At 45.5% G+C, this 16867-nt stretch overlaps 1 protein-coding gene across 4 annotated transcripts; it reads left to right on the forward strand.

The window, feature by feature from the left end:
* Positions 1-78: 78 nt before the first annotated feature.
* Positions 79-15825, forward strand: lyn (LYN proto-oncogene, Src family tyrosine kinase). Of its 4 annotated transcripts, none has more exons than XM_049010383.1 (13): positions 79-228; positions 6394-6470; positions 6860-6914; positions 7322-7427; positions 7527-7625; positions 8387-8490; positions 9086-9235; positions 9437-9589; positions 11895-12077; positions 12463-12539; positions 12927-13080; positions 13801-13932; positions 14359-15825. In XM_049010383.1, the coding sequence occupies exons 2-13, from the start codon at positions 6399-6401 to the stop codon at positions 14559-14561; spliced, it is 1488 nt and encodes a 495-aa protein (XP_048866340.1). In that variant the 5' UTR covers positions 79-228; positions 6394-6398; the 3' UTR covers positions 14562-15825. The 4 variants fall into 4 exon arrangements, with proteins under 4 accessions (XP_048866340.1, XP_048866338.1, XP_048866339.1 ...); XM_049010381.1 differs by having other exon boundaries at positions 80-228; positions 6394-6527; XM_049010382.1 differs by lacking the exon at positions 79-228 and adding an exon at positions 984-1255.
* Positions 15826-16867: the final 1042 nt, after the last annotated feature.

Genomic DNA, 16867 nt, shown 5'->3' on the forward strand with positions numbered 1-16867 from the left:
CAGGGCGTTCCGTCTGTCCGGCCCCCTCTGGTCCCCTCTTCTTATCGGCACATTGAAAGACATTAACCACGTCCAGACTCTCGGTTCCTGCTGCTAAACCGAAACGAAGTTTTCGAGGACCTGCGGCACCGCAGCAACAGCTTCCTCCGCGACGAATTTGCGGGCCCATTACGCAAGATACGGCGGGGCAAAGCGCATCTCGGAGGAACAGCCGGTCATCTGAAGGAGGTACGACGAGGACGTTTTACAATAAATATTAAAATATGTGTGATATTAAATACCCTTGGTTATATACTGGGTTGGGGGTTAGAGGAACCATGGCTAGGATGAATACATTGGTATTACATTACGTGGGCCATATTTAAAACGCAACTGCTCTTTTGGGCTGCTGGCAATATTTAACTCGTTTTTATAATAAAAGTGCTGGAAAAAAGCAAAAATGGACTAGAGTGTAATGTTCCGTGCTGATGTCTTACCATAAAATATTTATTGAAGAAAACTTGTCACTGAAACTATATTTGTTAAGGTTCTGAGAGCGTGTTGTTAGAAGCGCAGTTTGGCCCTTTTTCTGTTTTATGACAGGGTCCCGTGCAGTTAATGTAGTAAAATTTAAGGACACGCATATTAACTTGAATAAATTTTACAGTGTGATAGTTTGTGCTTTAAATATAAACTAATGACATTTCACATAAAATGTAGCAATCTCAGTAGTGGTAAGAGTATAGCGTAAATGTTTCACCCTAGAGTGAAGTAACGATGGAAATAACTATAAACGCAATGGTAATTATCAGTGAACAGTAATTTACACTGAGTGTTGGGGGATTAATGACTAATAAGTAATGAAAGGTGCGTCCTCGCTGCTCGGGGTATTTCCCCAGCCTTTGCCCCAATGTTCCGGTGGGACTCGCCCGAACCGGTCGCGGTGTGTAAGCAAGCATGAGGTTCGGGCCAGATGAGATCCCTAGGCGTGTTTGCACCGCCTTCATCCAGCTGCCCCGTTAACTCAAGGTCTTCTGAGGCTCGGGCTTTTGGACCGTGCCAAGTTCATATGCAAATCAAAGAGACAAGGAAGTTGGTGGAGAAAACTCCCTACGCGAGTCTAATTTCAGTTTCCTCATTTTCGCGTGGTGAATGGGTCTTTGCTGCAGCGAATTTGCGGAGTTTTAAATCGGCTTTATGAATAAGCGATTGGTGCACTCGAACTGCCTGTTTTTAAGATAGATGCACTAAACGCCGAATCGCTTGTAATTGACGGGTAAGTAATTTGTTGTATTCGTGCGTATTTAGGCTGCTAGTTATGTTCCTGAGATCGGTTTCTTGTAAAACGCAAGTTTTGATCATTAAGGTAGATGACTATATTAATTTAATTTTCAGACACTTTGCCCTTTATACTTCAGAAATTGCTGCGTCTTAGAGCTGGGTCTCGGGTGTTGTTCTTGTATTGGCGCGATTGTGATGAGGTGAGCAAATCTAGGGTAAAGATTAACATAACATTAATAACAATGCGAATGGCAAGGAAGATATTCTTATAACCGTGATGTTGTTGGTTTAGCGTCAGTTTGTTTAAATCATGCTGTGCTTCTCAGTCCTCGGCGATCTAAACTTTAAATGTGAGGCAGTGAGCTGAATGTAACTGTCCGGGAAGGTGTCTCCGGACATCGCCGACCAGCTGCCCAATACAGTGGATGTCGCCCCCCGCTGTGAGACGCGCTAGAAATAGTCTGAGAACTTCTCAACTCTCATACTTCAAAATCAGAAGTAATTTATGGTGGTGTTCACTGTTCCAGGCAGCACAGACTGAACAGCACTCTCAACAGAAGCCGATATGCAACGGCATAGGAAAGAGTTTGATCATTTTTTTTTCTTTTGGGGGGAGAACAACTTAATTGCCAATTAATCTAAATCAAAATTATGGAGGTTCTTGTTGAGCACATATGAGTTTATATATCATCAGGATGGCCTGTTGTTCTTGGTTCTTGGTCCCTTCATGTAGAAAAGGGGCTGGATGGATGGACGGTTCTTGTTTTCTTGTGTACTTTGCATGGGCGTTGCCACCATTAAATCTGAGGGGGACGTGTCCCCCTCACATTTCATAGTTATTCGTTTGGACCCCCCCCCCCCCCCCCCCACATTGAAAATGCTTCTGACGCCCCTGGGACCCTGTGTCCGTTTGCGTTATGCATGCATGAATTCCTGGGTTAGTGATTACCTTGTGATCACTGATGGTAAACTCTGCCATTTCTCCTATCAAATATTAACGCAGTCTGGACTTGCAATACAGGCCCAGCCAAGCGGATTAGTTATTAATGTCAACAACAAAATTAAATTCCAAAGTCAATGGAAATACTTGTGACCTCCTTTGGTGTTGGTGCGCAGGGATCCACAAAAGTGGAGGCGTTTATCAGCAATCGGGAGACTCCTGTTGTTCTGTGTTGTTATTTAGAACAAACTTAAAAAGAGAATAACCTTCCCCTCAGTACTAGATAGCATTCATCAGGACATGGAAGCTGTACATTGCTGTTGGTTAACTGTTATTACATGGCCCCTGGGTACCAGTCATTTCAAAATTATTCTTCCTCATTAGGCCCTTGCATGTTCTGCCGTATCACTTTTCTAATCACTGTCTTGTTTTACAACGCTTATAGTCTTCTGGCCGTAATTTGCTTATTTTTCTTTCCTCTTTCTCTCTGTTGTGCCAATTGTCCCCACCGGTCTCTGTGCAGCATTCTGACTGCCATAGCTGTGGAAGGTACAAGCTCGTCGCTGAATGGAAACTTGGCTCCATCTCTCAAGACTGTGTGCGATGTGATGAGACAGATGGAGTCTAACGGCATATAAACTCCGTATCACTACCTGGCAACCCCACATTCATTTTACACCTACGTAACAATAACGGCATAAGAATTTAATCCTGGATCACATCTTGGCCATTTCCATGTCAGATCTGCGTCTGAACCGTTACATGCCCTTATGATATCCATATTCCATTCCTGTTATCCACGCCTTATTCCTCTTAGATCCGTATATTATTAACTTCCAATCTATATATATGTTTTCCGTCATATGCTCCACTTGCCTGTGTCATATGCATAGCAAGTCCACGTCATCTCGGTCGCGCCCTTGTCATCCCTGTCACACGCAACGTAAAGTCAACACTAGAGGAATTGTAGATCGCTATTCGCGCACAGTTAATCGGCCTGGTCTGACAAGTCTTGCCGGCAACTTCCTGTTTGGCAGCTAAGAACATCGCCACGGCAACCGAAAGCAGGTGGCATTTTATTTATTTTTTTTGTCCTAATGGCCTTGTTTGTGTATGGAAGTCTGGTATTTAACTCACCCTGGCTATCTGCGGCATGCGTGGCATCAATTTTTGGTAGTGAAGGCGACTTGACTGTGCTCCATCGTTGGTGAAGTGGTCACAGAAATTTCCGGCAAAATGAACGAATGACTGGTACTTGTTTCACGCGTGGCAATGAGCACGCAAGGCTGGTACTAAGTTGGCAGGTCCTCACTGTAGCTATGAAGCACCCACTTATGATTTGCCTCTCAGGAAAAGCTGTCCTGTTGTGTAGTAATTGTAATTAGCTGTCTGTTTGCCCTTAGGGTTGATGTCTCCCCTTTACTTGTTTGAACAGGTTGTCTGGTTCGGCGAGTGAATCTGTCTCTCTTTTGACAGCAAAACTGCTAAATGTGGCATGTTGAAGTGAAGGCCCAGTACTTCTCTAATTTATAACCTCCTTGCAGAAGTTTATATCGCAGCATCGTTTCACATCACAGGGCCTGTCGCGTCTGCCCGGCGTGCCGTTGATGACGGTGCTCCTTCGGTTCCTCATTTGCTACGCTTCGCACCCTCCGTTCCCTCTTGCTTCATGCTTAGCTTGCCGGTTTGCAGCGAGACGTGAGAGGACGTCTGCCTAAGTCTGGCCGTCCGTCGGCTGCGGCCACACTGGTGGGTTGGATGAGAAAAGATGTCGAGTTGGCGTATCATGAATGCCAGTGTCGAAACTAAGGAAACGCGTAAAGGAAAGCTGGACACCAGTGCAAGTGGTTTTACAAAGATATCACACGAAAGTGGACACCGGTTAAGCTCATACACCTTTGAAATAGTGTTGTCACAATACCAAAATCATGGCTTCAATACATGCCTGAAATATTTCAATATCCTTGGCAGAGGTCTGCACTCTGACCATGTTTACTAGTAATAAGGAATATTTACACATGCTGCATCCCATGATTACATTAAAAGATTAAACGTCAAATTTAGCAGACTATCTTTGCCCTTAATTTTAACTCTCAAACTTAATTGGTTAAAAAGTCAGATTCTCACAAAATACATCACACTCATTTAACGTATATTTGAGGAACAGGCCTGATACATAATTATCACATTTGCTAAAGTGTCGCCCCTTAAATTCTTGAAATAATGCGGGATGTCTGTCGGTGATGCGCTTTAAGTTCGTTTTGGCTCCCTTGGCCAGCATTGATTTATCACGTCTTTTATACACAAAGTTTACGGGGTCTGTCGGCTTGCCTGTCGGCGATGCAAGTGGAAATAATGCCTCATTTCACTTCGTACGTCTGCGTTGTCGACAAGCTGTGGACGACTGGCGGAGGCACATATTTGCTGTCATGGGTCTCCTGTAATGGTGTGACGTTCGCAAACGATTCATTCGTGAGGAACGAATCCCGAACAGGAACTAATGACTCACATTCACTTCCCTGCAAAGATTCGTTCTTTTTCGTTCTTCAGCTTGTTTTCAGAAATAATACTTCCCTCCTCGACTATGGCCAGTGAGAGCCAGCGAGGCATGTAAGGTCATGTCGGAACGAGACACTCGGATTGGGTACTGAACGAGAGACTCGGATTGGGTACTGAACGAGAGACTCGGATTGGGTACTGAACGAGAGACTCGGATTGGGTACTGAACGAGAGAGCCAGTTTTTTCACATGACTTATTGGCGACTTTTAGCTGACCCCTTAGCACTATTTAGTCTAAATAGTACGCTATTTTTGACATGTAGGAACCCAAGCGTTCTGATCTATTTTATGGAAACGGCAATGAATCTTTTGCGTGAACGGAATGAAATGAACCGTGCCCCATCAGTGCTCTCCTGTCTGTAGAAGGGTGAGAGAAAAAAAGGTTAGCATGACGTAGAGAAGGAGCCCAGCGGACCCGCTGTTGCACAGCACCAAAAGTCATAGGACATTTTCTTAAGTATTAATACTAATAAAGCGGAAAATAGTGTAGTTTTTAACTACGGGATATTGCGGTACTTTTTCAGTATCTTATACCGTGCAACACTGCTTTGAAATGGTACACAAAAGATGACTGAGATCAGGGAGGTGTTCGTGTGCCTGTGAGGACCTGAGCATTGCTACGCAAAAAATGACTGACACCAGGGAGGTGTTCGTGTGCCTGTGAGGACCTGAGCATTTTTAACACACAGGCTCATGGGGCCCAGCATCTGCCTGCCGCATCAGAACTGAACGTCTGCACTTGATTTGGACTGAGTGTTTTGTGCACCAGAGGAAGTGAGGCTGCAGACAGCCACAGCATAGCCCTGTGGGCTGCACCACATACTTATTTTTCCCAAAACGTGTATGGAGGTCTTGACCAAGTCATGTGACCAGTCCGCTCACTCACCGTTCGCCTAATTCCTCTTCTCAGTTGTTGTATGAGCTTAAATTTGCTTTTCTTATACCTCCACTAAACGTAACCAGACCCCGTCGCCCGACCCGATGCCTCCGTGACCCACAGCTCCTTTGACATCCTATTTTTTGACACATTTGTGTACTTTCTAACAACAGAAAAGATGGACAACACCTCCATGGACTTGACAGATGGAGAACAACAAAGAAATAACATTAATAGCTCCAAGTGATGATGACCACAGGATGGGCTGAAAATGATTGAAAAGCTTTTCCCCCTCCTCTGCATGCTTTATGAACATTCTAAATCATCCGAAATGGAATAAATTGCGTAAAAGTGGGATATCCAGTCGAGTGAATTATGCTTAAACTGCTGACGGTGCTGGAGCCTGGCTGGTGCCCTCTGAGGGCTGGCTATCAGGCAGACACGTGACTCCTAGTCACTTCCTTTCTAGAGCCAAAATGAAGGACCTTCCTGGCAGTCGCTTCTCTGCTGGCCACAATGCCAGCTTGTCTTTGGATACTCATGGCAGAGTGGGTGCCGCCGTGGGCCTCTGCTGTCTGTCCCTTTTTGTCCTAGGAGCCTCTTACTGGTACCTTTGTTAGTGTATTTGAACATTGGTATAATCGCATGATGTAGTATTGGTCCAAGTGAACTTTGGATCTTTGACCCTTAACCCAAATCGATTTGTCTGTCTGTGTCAGCGAATGACTGAAACCTCGGTTCTCTTTCGCCTCTACAGATACTATGGGTTGTCGGAAATCCAAGCCACGTGACAGATCGAATGGCGATGCGCTCGATTTGAAGAGACAACCGCCTGTACGTACCAACCAAATCTATGTGCGAGATCCCACCTCTGGTAGCCCGCACGCGATAGTAAGTAGTGAGGTCAGGAGGAAACGCCTCTTCTCCCCATCAGCCGCTTGATCCTCCAATCACTCTCTTTGACCAGTCATTATGGATGCTTTTGTCACCTGCGCAAGAATGTATCATGATGAAGGAAAATTAATATGTTTGTGTGTGACTGCATGCGCTGTATGACAGGTGTGGTAGAACAACAGGACATTTAAGCAATGCTACTGGTAATACTGGTTTTCTGTGAAATATTGCAAGTATTGCCTTGTGTTTGACATGTCAAAGACCTCAGCACCCATCTCTGTACTGCCTTTGCCCACATGAATACATTTGCCTTGAACTTCTTTTTGTAGGTCCCAGCTCAGGATGGACAGCTCCTACCTGGTCAGGTCTTCCAAAATATGGAAGGTAGGTTTTTCGATTTCATGGTCTGCTAACAAAAGGCACCGGGACTCCTGAAAGTGTCATCCAGTGCAAATATTCTGGCCAGCTTTATGCGAAGTTCCGTGTTGCAGTTATGTTCCAGGTCATCCCATATGTCAGTGCTGATGGGGGCAATTGCAAGGAAATGATTTGCATCGTTTCCCTGTAGGGCTATAGCAGGTTTTAGCAGGCTACGATAGCTGGCTCCCTCAACCCTTTCTGGCCGCCCCTCCGGACTGGTGCACTGCTAGAGGAAGTCACGCTATCCTCCGAGTCCCCTGTAGAGCTACAGAACAATTAAATTGAAGATGGCACTGGGCAGTTATGTGAGAAACAGTATCTCTGAATAAGGGTCCCGCACTCCGTCCTTATTTATTTATTTTATCTTGCAGAGCAAAATGAATCTGGCAAAATCGTGATTGCCCTGTACCCCTATGAAGCCATACATCCCGATGATCTGGGATTTAAGAAAGGAGAGAAGCTTAGGGTTCTTGAAGAGTAAGTATTTCAGCCTGGATGCCTGATCAGTGAGACCTTTCCAGTGGAACCATATCCCAGTCCTGGTTGTACTGATCTTGGTTTGTCTTTATCTTGTAGGAAGGGGGAATGGTGGAGAGCCAAGTCCCTAACCAGTAGGAAAGAAGGTTTTATCCCTTCAAACTATGTGGCAGAAGCCAACACGATGGAGACTGAGGAGTGAGTGTATTGCCCAAGTCTGTTCCCACTCTTGTTCACTTTTGGTCCCAACAAAAAGATAGTTCAGTCTTTAATACATCGAACCCATCCACCTTATTTACACAGATTTGTGTGCTTAATGTGATAATCCCTGGTTATACAAGCAATTAGTTTGCGGGTTGTATTTACAAAAGGTGTACAGTGGAAAAACCAGTTGGTCCAGATGAAGGCAGATTTGCATTCCAGTGTTTCTGCGTGGCATCCCAGACACCATGCTTATCTCATGACTGCGTTCATTGAAGTTAATCTGGAGACAATAACTTGCGTCAGTGTTCATGATAATGGAGGGGTTGGAATGGACCTGGCGATGACTATTATGGGCTTTCATTTCAGTTCTGTTACTAGGACCAATTTCAGGCCTTTTTGTGAGAAGCATTTGACTTCTGTTAGTGAGAGAACATTTTAAAAAGAATTTGAGGAAGCACTTCTACATGCTGTGTAAAGTCGGAGTATGGAATAGTCTTCCTGCTAGTGTAGCACAAGCTAAAACCCTGCGTTCCTTTAAATAAGAGCTAGATAAGGTTTTAACAACCCTGAGCTATTCATTACGTTCTCCCCAAACGAGCTTAATGGCCTCCTCTTGTTTGTACATTTCTTATGTTCTTATTCAAATTCCAGTGTGGTCCATAACAGGAAATCCATTACTCCAGCCTTCACCTAGCTTGTGGTTTTTATGATAGGGCTTGTTTACCGCTAACTGTAACTTGTGTTCTGTTGTGCAGGTGGTTTTTCAAAGATATCACGAGGAAAGATGCAGAGAGACAGCTCTTGGCACCAGCAAATAAAGCGGGATCTTACCTCCTCCGAGAGAGTGAGACTTCAAAAGGTAGGGTGTGGGGGTCTCGGCTTGAAGGCCAAACAGCAGTAAAAGCGCATCTTTGGCCCTTGAAGAACATTGTCCGGAGATCTTTATTATCTACATTCATGTTTCCTCAAAAGATTAGACCAACAGCAGGAGACAGGTCTGAGAATAGATCAAGATGTTCTAGGGCGGGGTCAGCGGGTCAGGACACAGTGCCCGTGATCGGAAGGTCGTCGGTTCTAATCCTAGTCTCAAAGTGATGTCAGTATTGGGCCCCTGAGCAAGGCCCTTAACCACCAGTCGCTCCAAGAAAATGCACGTTGGATAAAAGTGTAAGATAAATAAATAGGATGTTTATTAAATGAAGGATGGTTGCGTCATGGTAGTCGGAATGATGTCGGGAAACGGAGTTACGTTATAAGTAGTTCCTTGTTTTGTAAGACCTCAGTGCTCCGGTTTTATGACTAGGAGACTGAAAAGCTCCCTCTCAATAAATGTTGTGTAAAAATATGTTTCCAGGAGAAAAAGAAACGTCAGGCAGGATGGCCTGCTCGTGTGGCTCACATGTTAAAGGGGCAGTGTTCTGGATCTGAGGCACTGTGTTTGCTTTTGTTTTAAGGGAGTTACTCTCTATCAATAAGAGATGTGGACCTTCAGGGTGCAGACAGTGTCAAGCACTACAAGATCCGGACCCTGGATAGTGGCGGCTACTATATCTCTCCCAAAATCACCTTCCCGGATATTGGGAGCATGATAAGTCATTACCATAGTAAGTAGCGTGAAGTTTTTTTTTGTTTTTTTTTTTTTGTTTTTAGTTCTTTAAGAACATCCTACATTATTTGTACTTATGGTTGATCCCCTCTGGTAATGCCCACCTTCAGGGAGTCTATAGTAGTCTATATAATAGTTAACCACTGAAGGCCGGGGGTCTCTCGGGGAGAGAATGAGACCCTCTGCATCTGGCTTACAGAGCAGGCTGATGGCCTCTGCAGGAAGCTGGAGAAGCCATGCGTTAAACCCAAGGCCCAAAAGCCCTGGGACAAAGACGCCTGGGAGATCTCCAAGGAGTCCATCAAGATGGTGAAGAAGCTGGGAGCCGGCCAGTTCGGGGAGGTCTGGATGGGTGAGCCGCTTTCTCCGCTCAGCCGTGACTTTGAAGTTCAGCTGTGTCCCGGTTCTCCTTCGGGTTTCACTTGGATTTCATGTAGAAGTTCCGCACCGTGATGCGTGTGAATAAAGGGACGGTGTGCTGCACTGTGACCGTTCAGTAAGCCCTCAAACTGCTGACTCATCTGCCTGGAGGTCAGGGGAACCTGGAATTCTGACCAGGAACTTACTGCTACCTCTTTCTGGTAAAACATTTGAGTGCCTGGGAAATGCAGAAAATTTGTGGTTATAAGCAGCATCCTGCCATAGAAACGGACAATGTGCAGTCAACCCTTCCACGTGGAGGGGGTTAGGGGCGCAAACGCTCTCCCCCCGGATCTTGAAAAAAATCATACTATTTTTTTGCTCCCTTTAATCCCCTCGGTGAGTGAAAACAAGCATGCGAGTGGAGTGAAGCGAAAAGATACAAGACATGCGAGATGCAGAGATCACTGCAAGATCACGGCGAGATCACTGCGAGATCTCACATGAGAGGCTGCCGTAAACACACTTGGCCTCCTCCAGTCCAGCACTGTACATATATTTCACGCATTTATGAGTTTCTAAACTTTTTGTGCTCCATCTGCTGGCCTTGGTGTGTCTTCAGCGGCTTTCGCAAACACTCCCAAGAATTCCCATTTAGTTTCTTACGCCGACCCCACGCTCAATCAATACCACAATGGGGAAGGAGAATCGATAGATGATCATAACGTGTCACTTTTCATGTTTCTATTACTATTCGGTAATCAGTGAGACACTGGTATCATTAATTTATTATGGAACGCTGTACAGATGATAGAAGTTGGCTGAACGTCGTTGCGTTCAAATGACGTAGCTCCTTTAAATGTCGGCTCTTGTGTTCAGGCTATGTCGTATATAACAGCACGATATCTATGTCCATCTGGGTGGCGTCAGATATTTATCAGGCGTGAGACAAAGGCACCCAGTTATGGATTTGCATGGGCATGGCACCCTGTATTCTGTGACCCTCGGTCTGGCCAGCCCAGTCCGGAAAGCAGCCAGTTTTGCAGATATTCAAACGACGTATAGTTCCTGTCGAGAGAAGCGCTTCCTCCTTTCTGAGCTGGGGAAGACTCCACTGATGCCATCTGTCACTCTTCTGGAGGTTTCTGCTTCTCCTCCAGTCCCTCTCCTTCCCTAGGAAACGCAGCCGATCGTTTCTCATCCGGAGTTTTTCGAGGGCGGCCTACCTGCCAGATGACAGGTCGATTTTGCTTGCGAGCAGCTTACAAAGGCTTTGTGCGAAAGGAGCCGTCTGCGTTGTCTTGTATTTACTTTGGTTAGAAGGTGTTAAGATCTTTAACAGCAGGGCTTTTAGTAGTTGCAGAAGCACAGCCTGGTAACTGCAGATGGACACCTCCTGTGTAAGAAGCGTTTAGATCGGGCAGGACCAGCACCAACCCGTCCCAGCTGACAGCATCCCAGCCTCGAGTGGCCTCATGTTGAGGATATTTGGCCACAAAAACCTCCCTGACGGACGAAAGGAAGTGGCTTCTCCTGCTTCGCTCACAGGAAGTGTCAGCGGGGCGCTGTGTTGTTATACCATTCATTTTTATTTAAAATTGATTTTTATTTATCTTATTTTCAATTTTCATTTGAAATTTAGGTTTTATTATAGTCAGTTATGTTTTATTAATTTTATTTTAGTTTCTTTTTTTAGTTTTTTTTATTTTTAGGGGTAGCCTGAAAGTTTTAAGTATTTTTAATATTTTTTTAATTTTTTTTATGTTTCTGATCTTTAAGGAATGCTCTGTAAATACACAGTGCATATTTGAGATTTATTTTTATTTTATTTACATTAGTTTCAGAAGCAACATTTTATAGTTTTCCTTTGGTTGTATTTTTTTTTTCTTTTCGTATCATAGTTTATTTAAAAAACATTTTCTTACAGTTTCAGTTTTCGATAAGGAGGGTAGCTCTGGTAGGACGCAGGTCACTTGTAGTCCGCGGCCCCTTGCCCACATCGGTGGCCTCTGTCCTGGTGACACTTCAACGCTTCTTCAAGGCCCTTCCAACACTTTCATTTACATTTTTTTTTTTTGGGGGGGTGGGGGGGGGCGCGGCGAGCACCGTCGAGGTTTCCAGATACAGGTGATTCCATTTCGCAGTCCTGATTTTATTATGGAAATCCTGAACCAGGTTTTAAGATCAAGCAAAAGACTCCATTTCGACATCGTCTTAAACTTCCGTGGTACTTAATTTGAAATGAATGAACAGGGGGGCGATTTGAAGCTGTGGTGCGTTTACTCTGTCGCCTGCAGCGTACTACAACAACAGCACCAAGGTGGCGGTGAAGACGCTGAAGCCGGGCACCATGTCGCCCGAAGCCTTCCTGGAGGAGGCCAACCTGATGAAGACGCTTCAGCACGACCGACTGGTGCGGCTCTACGCCGTGGTCACCAAGATCGAGCCGATCTTCATCATCACTGAGTTCATGGCCCACGGTAGGGACACCTGCCACGCTGGGAATCGCAGCAGAACTGCAGTCGAAATGTCTCTCTAGAGAGGAGTTCATTTCAAGTTAACGATGGAACAGTTTTTTTTTTTTTAGAAATGTCTACTAAAACCTTATACTTCTCTATTCTGTCATTTTTAGCATTTACCTGAGTAAGAATGTGACTGTAAAAGTACCCTGTTTCACAATAAGTAATATTAAGGTACGACGTCATGTCACAGCTGTGTTCAGGCGCAGATGTGTGCAGGGGGTTCGTTAATGCCCCCTTGATGACGCCTAACACAGGCCTTGGACGGATCCTGAATCCAGGGAGCTTCTTTGTCACATTTGTCCTGTCTAACGAAAGTCGTCTGTTTTCCTGTTTTCGTTCACAGGAAGCCTGTTGGACTTCCTGAAAAGTGAAGTGGGGGCAAAAGTACTGTTGCCCAAACTTATCGATTTTTCAGCTCAGGTAACTTAATTTTTTTTTTTCCCGTCAGGGCAAATGCGTGCACTCATTAAACACTTCTCGAAACGAACACTTATTTTTGTTTCCATTAATATGCCAAAAGAGGAACAGAAATTAGCTTGGTTGACAGCGTGTTTTCTGGCATATTTTGAGACGCTTCCTGTTTGTGGAAAATTTTGAAGTGCCAGTCGTCGGCCAATTTTGTGCTGTTCTTGTCAAATTAAAGTTGTTATCTGCGAATGATAGGCGACAGCGTTTGCTGACGAGGACGCTTCCCGATGGAGGCAGTCACACAGCCGGTGACACTGTAAGAGTGAAACCATTTCTGAGCGGTCTGTAGCGCTTACACCCTGCATCCGCCACCCCCCCCTCCCCCCCCCCCCCCACCAGATCGCTGAGGGCATGGCCTACATCGAGAAGAAGAATTACATCCACCGTGACCTGCGGGCAGCCAACGTCCTGGTGTCAGAGAGCCTGCTTTGCAAGATCGCCGACTTTGGCCTGGCGAGGATAATTGAGGATGACCAGTACACGGCCAGAGAGGGTGGGAAAACTCGTCCTATAAACAGGCAGCGTGCTATTTGACAGGTCAACAATCTTTGCAGCCATTGGCTAGGCCAAAGCAAATGCATCTGGGAGGTTCAGTGTTAAGGAACCTCTTTATGAGCCTTATTGCATTATTTACTGGTAGGTGTGGAGGTACAATGAACAGCATATATTTTCTAAGCAGCTTGTTGGAACCTGGAGGTGTGGTATTAGCGATGTAATGTGCGCAAGTTCAGTGTCCGTGACAACAGGCAGTACTCCCTCCCCCAAACCTCAGAGATACCCCCACCCACAGCCTGGCCCTGGGGGACATCCTGTGGGCTCTGTGCGCTTTCCGGATCGTCACGTGGCGCTGAGCTCTGCGGCCCGTTTTGGCGTTGAAGAGCAGGGTGGCATCGCGGCCGCTGTTGCGAATCGCCTGCGCCCCAGTGGGCGAGCGAGAGAGAGCACGAGTGAGCGAGTGTGTCTGCATGCGCCGGCAGCCATTGGCGGGACGGACGGGCCCGCAGGTGTTTCCAGCACTGCGCTGCAGTGCGGCTGCCTTATCAGTGCTCCAGTCCAGTGACTCTCATGCTCTGTTTCCGTGGACACCTCTGCTGATTTTCTTTTTTCCATCTTCAGCAAGCTGAGACGTCTCCCTTTCATACTTGTGTTAAAGGGCACAAACGGTGGGATCTGAGTTTCCTGACCCTTTATAACACTTGTGTTTCACCTGCAGGGGCCAAATTTCCCATCAAGTGGACGGCGCCTGAAGCTATTAACTACGGGTCGTTCACCATCAAATCTGACATGTGGTCCTTCGGTGTCCTGCTGTATGAAATCATCACCTATGGGAAAATGCCTTATCCCGGTAATTCCTCGCCCTTATTTATGTGCTTAGACCTGACTGTCTGACAAGGTTTTTACACTTTTAAGTTTAAAGGTGGTATCCAAGACGCTTAACTTGAATTGCATGGTGGCCATCCATTGATTCAGGCCTGTAATATTCTGGTCATAATTATTTTTTGCACTAGTCTGCTGCAGCGTTCAGTGAGCGCAATGGTTGTTTTTTTGTCTTCTCAATCTGCACAAAATACTTTGTTTTAATGAGAAACGCAAGTCACTCAAAATGGAATTTGTAGCTCTGCCTCCACCTAGTGGTGGTATTGCTAACTGCATGCTATAAATCAGGAATGCAGTCTGGTATTTAGTCCAATCACATTATTCATTTAACTGTTTGTTTTTTTTTCCTGTGACGTGTGATTTTATTGTTGGCATGTTTCCCCTTTTCCTGCAGGAATGAGTAATGCTGAGGTCATGACCTCAGTTCAGCGAGGTTACCGGATGCCCAAACCTGAAAACTGCCCCAACGAGCTGTACGAAATTATGAACACTTGCTGGAAGAACAAACCAGAGGACCGGCCCACGTTCGACTACATCCAGAGCGTGCTAGACGACTTCTACACTGCCACAGAGGGACAGTACCAGCAGCAGCCATAGGGGGGCGACCACTCCTGCAATGGCATACCAGAAGTAGTGTCGGGGAGTGATTGAACGGGGAGCAGAGCAAGCCTAGGAGTCAAGCCATTTGCTTATTTTAAAGCAAACATGTTGGTGGAATTTAAAAAAAAAATTGTTTCTTCAAATTGAAGTTAAAATAATAATGTGAGACTTCTTTAAATTGCTTTGGTGTTCCTCTGAAAACACGCCCGTCCACATGGGCCTTTTCTGCTCCAGCAATTTGCTCCAGACTGACTGACCGACCCCTTGCCATGGGACCTGTCCTCAAATAGCCCCTAATGTGGACCAGGCACACTTGCATTAAAGAACACGGCCGTCCCCTTGTAAATTCGCTCCATGGCTTGAAAGAACAGCCGATTTTAACCGTCCGTTCCAAATTAAAATGGCTCGCAGGTCATTCGTTAGAACCTTGGGCCTCATAAACGGCATCTGTTCGTGGAAATGGGTTGTTTGCGGTGCAAATGTGAAGCACAGACGCATGGTTATAGATGAACAAAGCGAAAAGGGCGTTTTTTTTTCCCCTCAGCCTTTGGTGTTTGTGCTTGAGTGGGAATCGCCTCATGGTCGCCATAATGGTTCCTCTACATGAAACGGTTGCGAAGGTTGACTGTCTGTGTTACGCAGTTGCTTCATGTTACAATCACCGTGATGTAGGGAAACAAAGTGCCCCCAGTGTCTGGCCGGTGATGCGTGCAGGAAAAAATATCATCCACCCCTGCACTGAACCAATAGGAATCCAGGAAGTATCACAAGTATGTCCTTCCCTGTTGTACAATAATACATTCTATTTGCATTAACATTAATCTTGCTGGAAATGTGTGTTTTAAACTGAACATGGCAATTCTCCTATAAGTACTGACCTGTCTAACAGTGATGTGGATTTTGTATGTTCATCCTGGGGATCCAAACTAGTAGACCAGCTATTGTGTGTTTTCAGGTTGGGTTTAACATGCAATGTCTGGTTGCCTTTTGGTTTTCATTTAAATATTTTTTAGGCTTTAAAAAAAATCACTTTGGTGTGGCTATATTTCAGAGATGTGAAATGACAGGAACATAATCATTTTTGTAAAAAGCTGTGATTTCTAATGCGAATCTGATCCTTGCTCATAGGAGTTAAGAAAGACAGCATCTGTGTGACCTTGGGAATGTTCTTTTAATCACATTTATATGTATATTTAATATCTAATATCTGACTGATTTAGACTTTTGGCAATTCATTTGAAAATAAAAGTAATTAAAAACCTGTTTACTTCCTTTGAATATATATTCTCCCTGGCATGGGCTGCATTCCATCCAGGGATAATTCTGATAGGTCTGATTGTTCCTGGGTTCTGATTGGTTGATTTATTTTGAATGGACCCAGTAATCTCAATGTTTTGCGTCTGCACTCCATTTCATGCCTGAAAATGCTGAATAAGATGCACAAATATCCCCAGAGAGGCTCACCCAGAGCTCTCTTGTGGTTCGTAACAACGTAGAAGTGTCAAGAAGCGAGATGTTCAACCTCGAAGGTTTGTGCCGAAACGAGTCGTTCACCAGTGGATTCTATCCCATTGGTTTCATTCGTGTATGTTTGTGTATCTTTTGCATTTATGGTTGCAGAGGGATGGGAAAACCTCTGAATCCCTCCTCTGCTCCACAGGCGTGGCGTTTATACATTCTCCTCCAGGAGAGTGTGTTTCTCGCTATCATGGAGAGGTATTCCGCTTCCTCCCACCACACAGACGTGCATTTTGTTGTCTCCATGTTACCTGTAATGCTCATGTGCCCTCTGATGTATTGTCCAGGTTGTACCCCACACTTGTGCCTTATTGCTGCCTGCATTCGACTCCAGGCTTCCATACCACTCTGTCTGGGATGAGGAGGGTCAGAGGACTTGGTAACCCCGATAACCCTGGTGTGTGGACTGCTTTGTAACGGACTGGTGACTTGTTTAGGGTGTAGGTTGCCATGTCGTGGACAGCCTTGTAACGGACTGGTGACTTGTTTAGGGTGTAGGTTGCCATGTCGTGGACAGCCTTGTAACGGACCGGTGTCTTGTTTAGGGTGTAGGTTGCCATGTCGTGGACAGCCTTGTGACGGACCGGTGTCTTGTTTAGGGTGTAGGTTGCCATGTCGTGGACAGCCTTGTGACGGACCGGTGTCTTGTTTAGGGTGTAGGTTGCCATGTCGTGGACAGCCTTGTGACGGACCGGTGTCTTGTTCAGGGTGTAGGTTGCCATGTCGTGGACAGCCTTGTGACGGACCGGTGTCTTGTTCAGGGTGTAGGTTGCCATGTCGTGGAC

This window comes from Brienomyrus brachyistius, chromosome 4 (assembly GCF_023856365.1).
Source record: "Brienomyrus brachyistius isolate T26 chromosome 4, BBRACH_0.4, whole genome shotgun sequence".
In the NCBI taxonomy this organism is placed as follows: Eukaryota; Metazoa; Chordata; class Actinopteri; order Osteoglossiformes; family Mormyridae; genus Brienomyrus; species Brienomyrus brachyistius.

Excerpts from the sequence above, each read along its gene's own strand:
- lyn (XM_049010381.1), top strand. The coding sequence starts at position 6,399 with ATGGGTTGTCGGAAATCCAAGCCACGTGACAGATCGAATGGCGATGCG. Across the intron at positions 6,915-7,321 it reads GGTCTTCCAAAATATGGAAG|AGCAAAATGAATCTGGCAAA; the intron begins GTAGGTTTTTCG and ends TTTATCTTGCAG. Across the intron at positions 12,078-12,462 it reads CACTGAGTTCATGGCCCACG|GAAGCCTGTTGGACTTCCTG; the intron begins GTAGGGACACCT and ends TTTCGTTCACAG.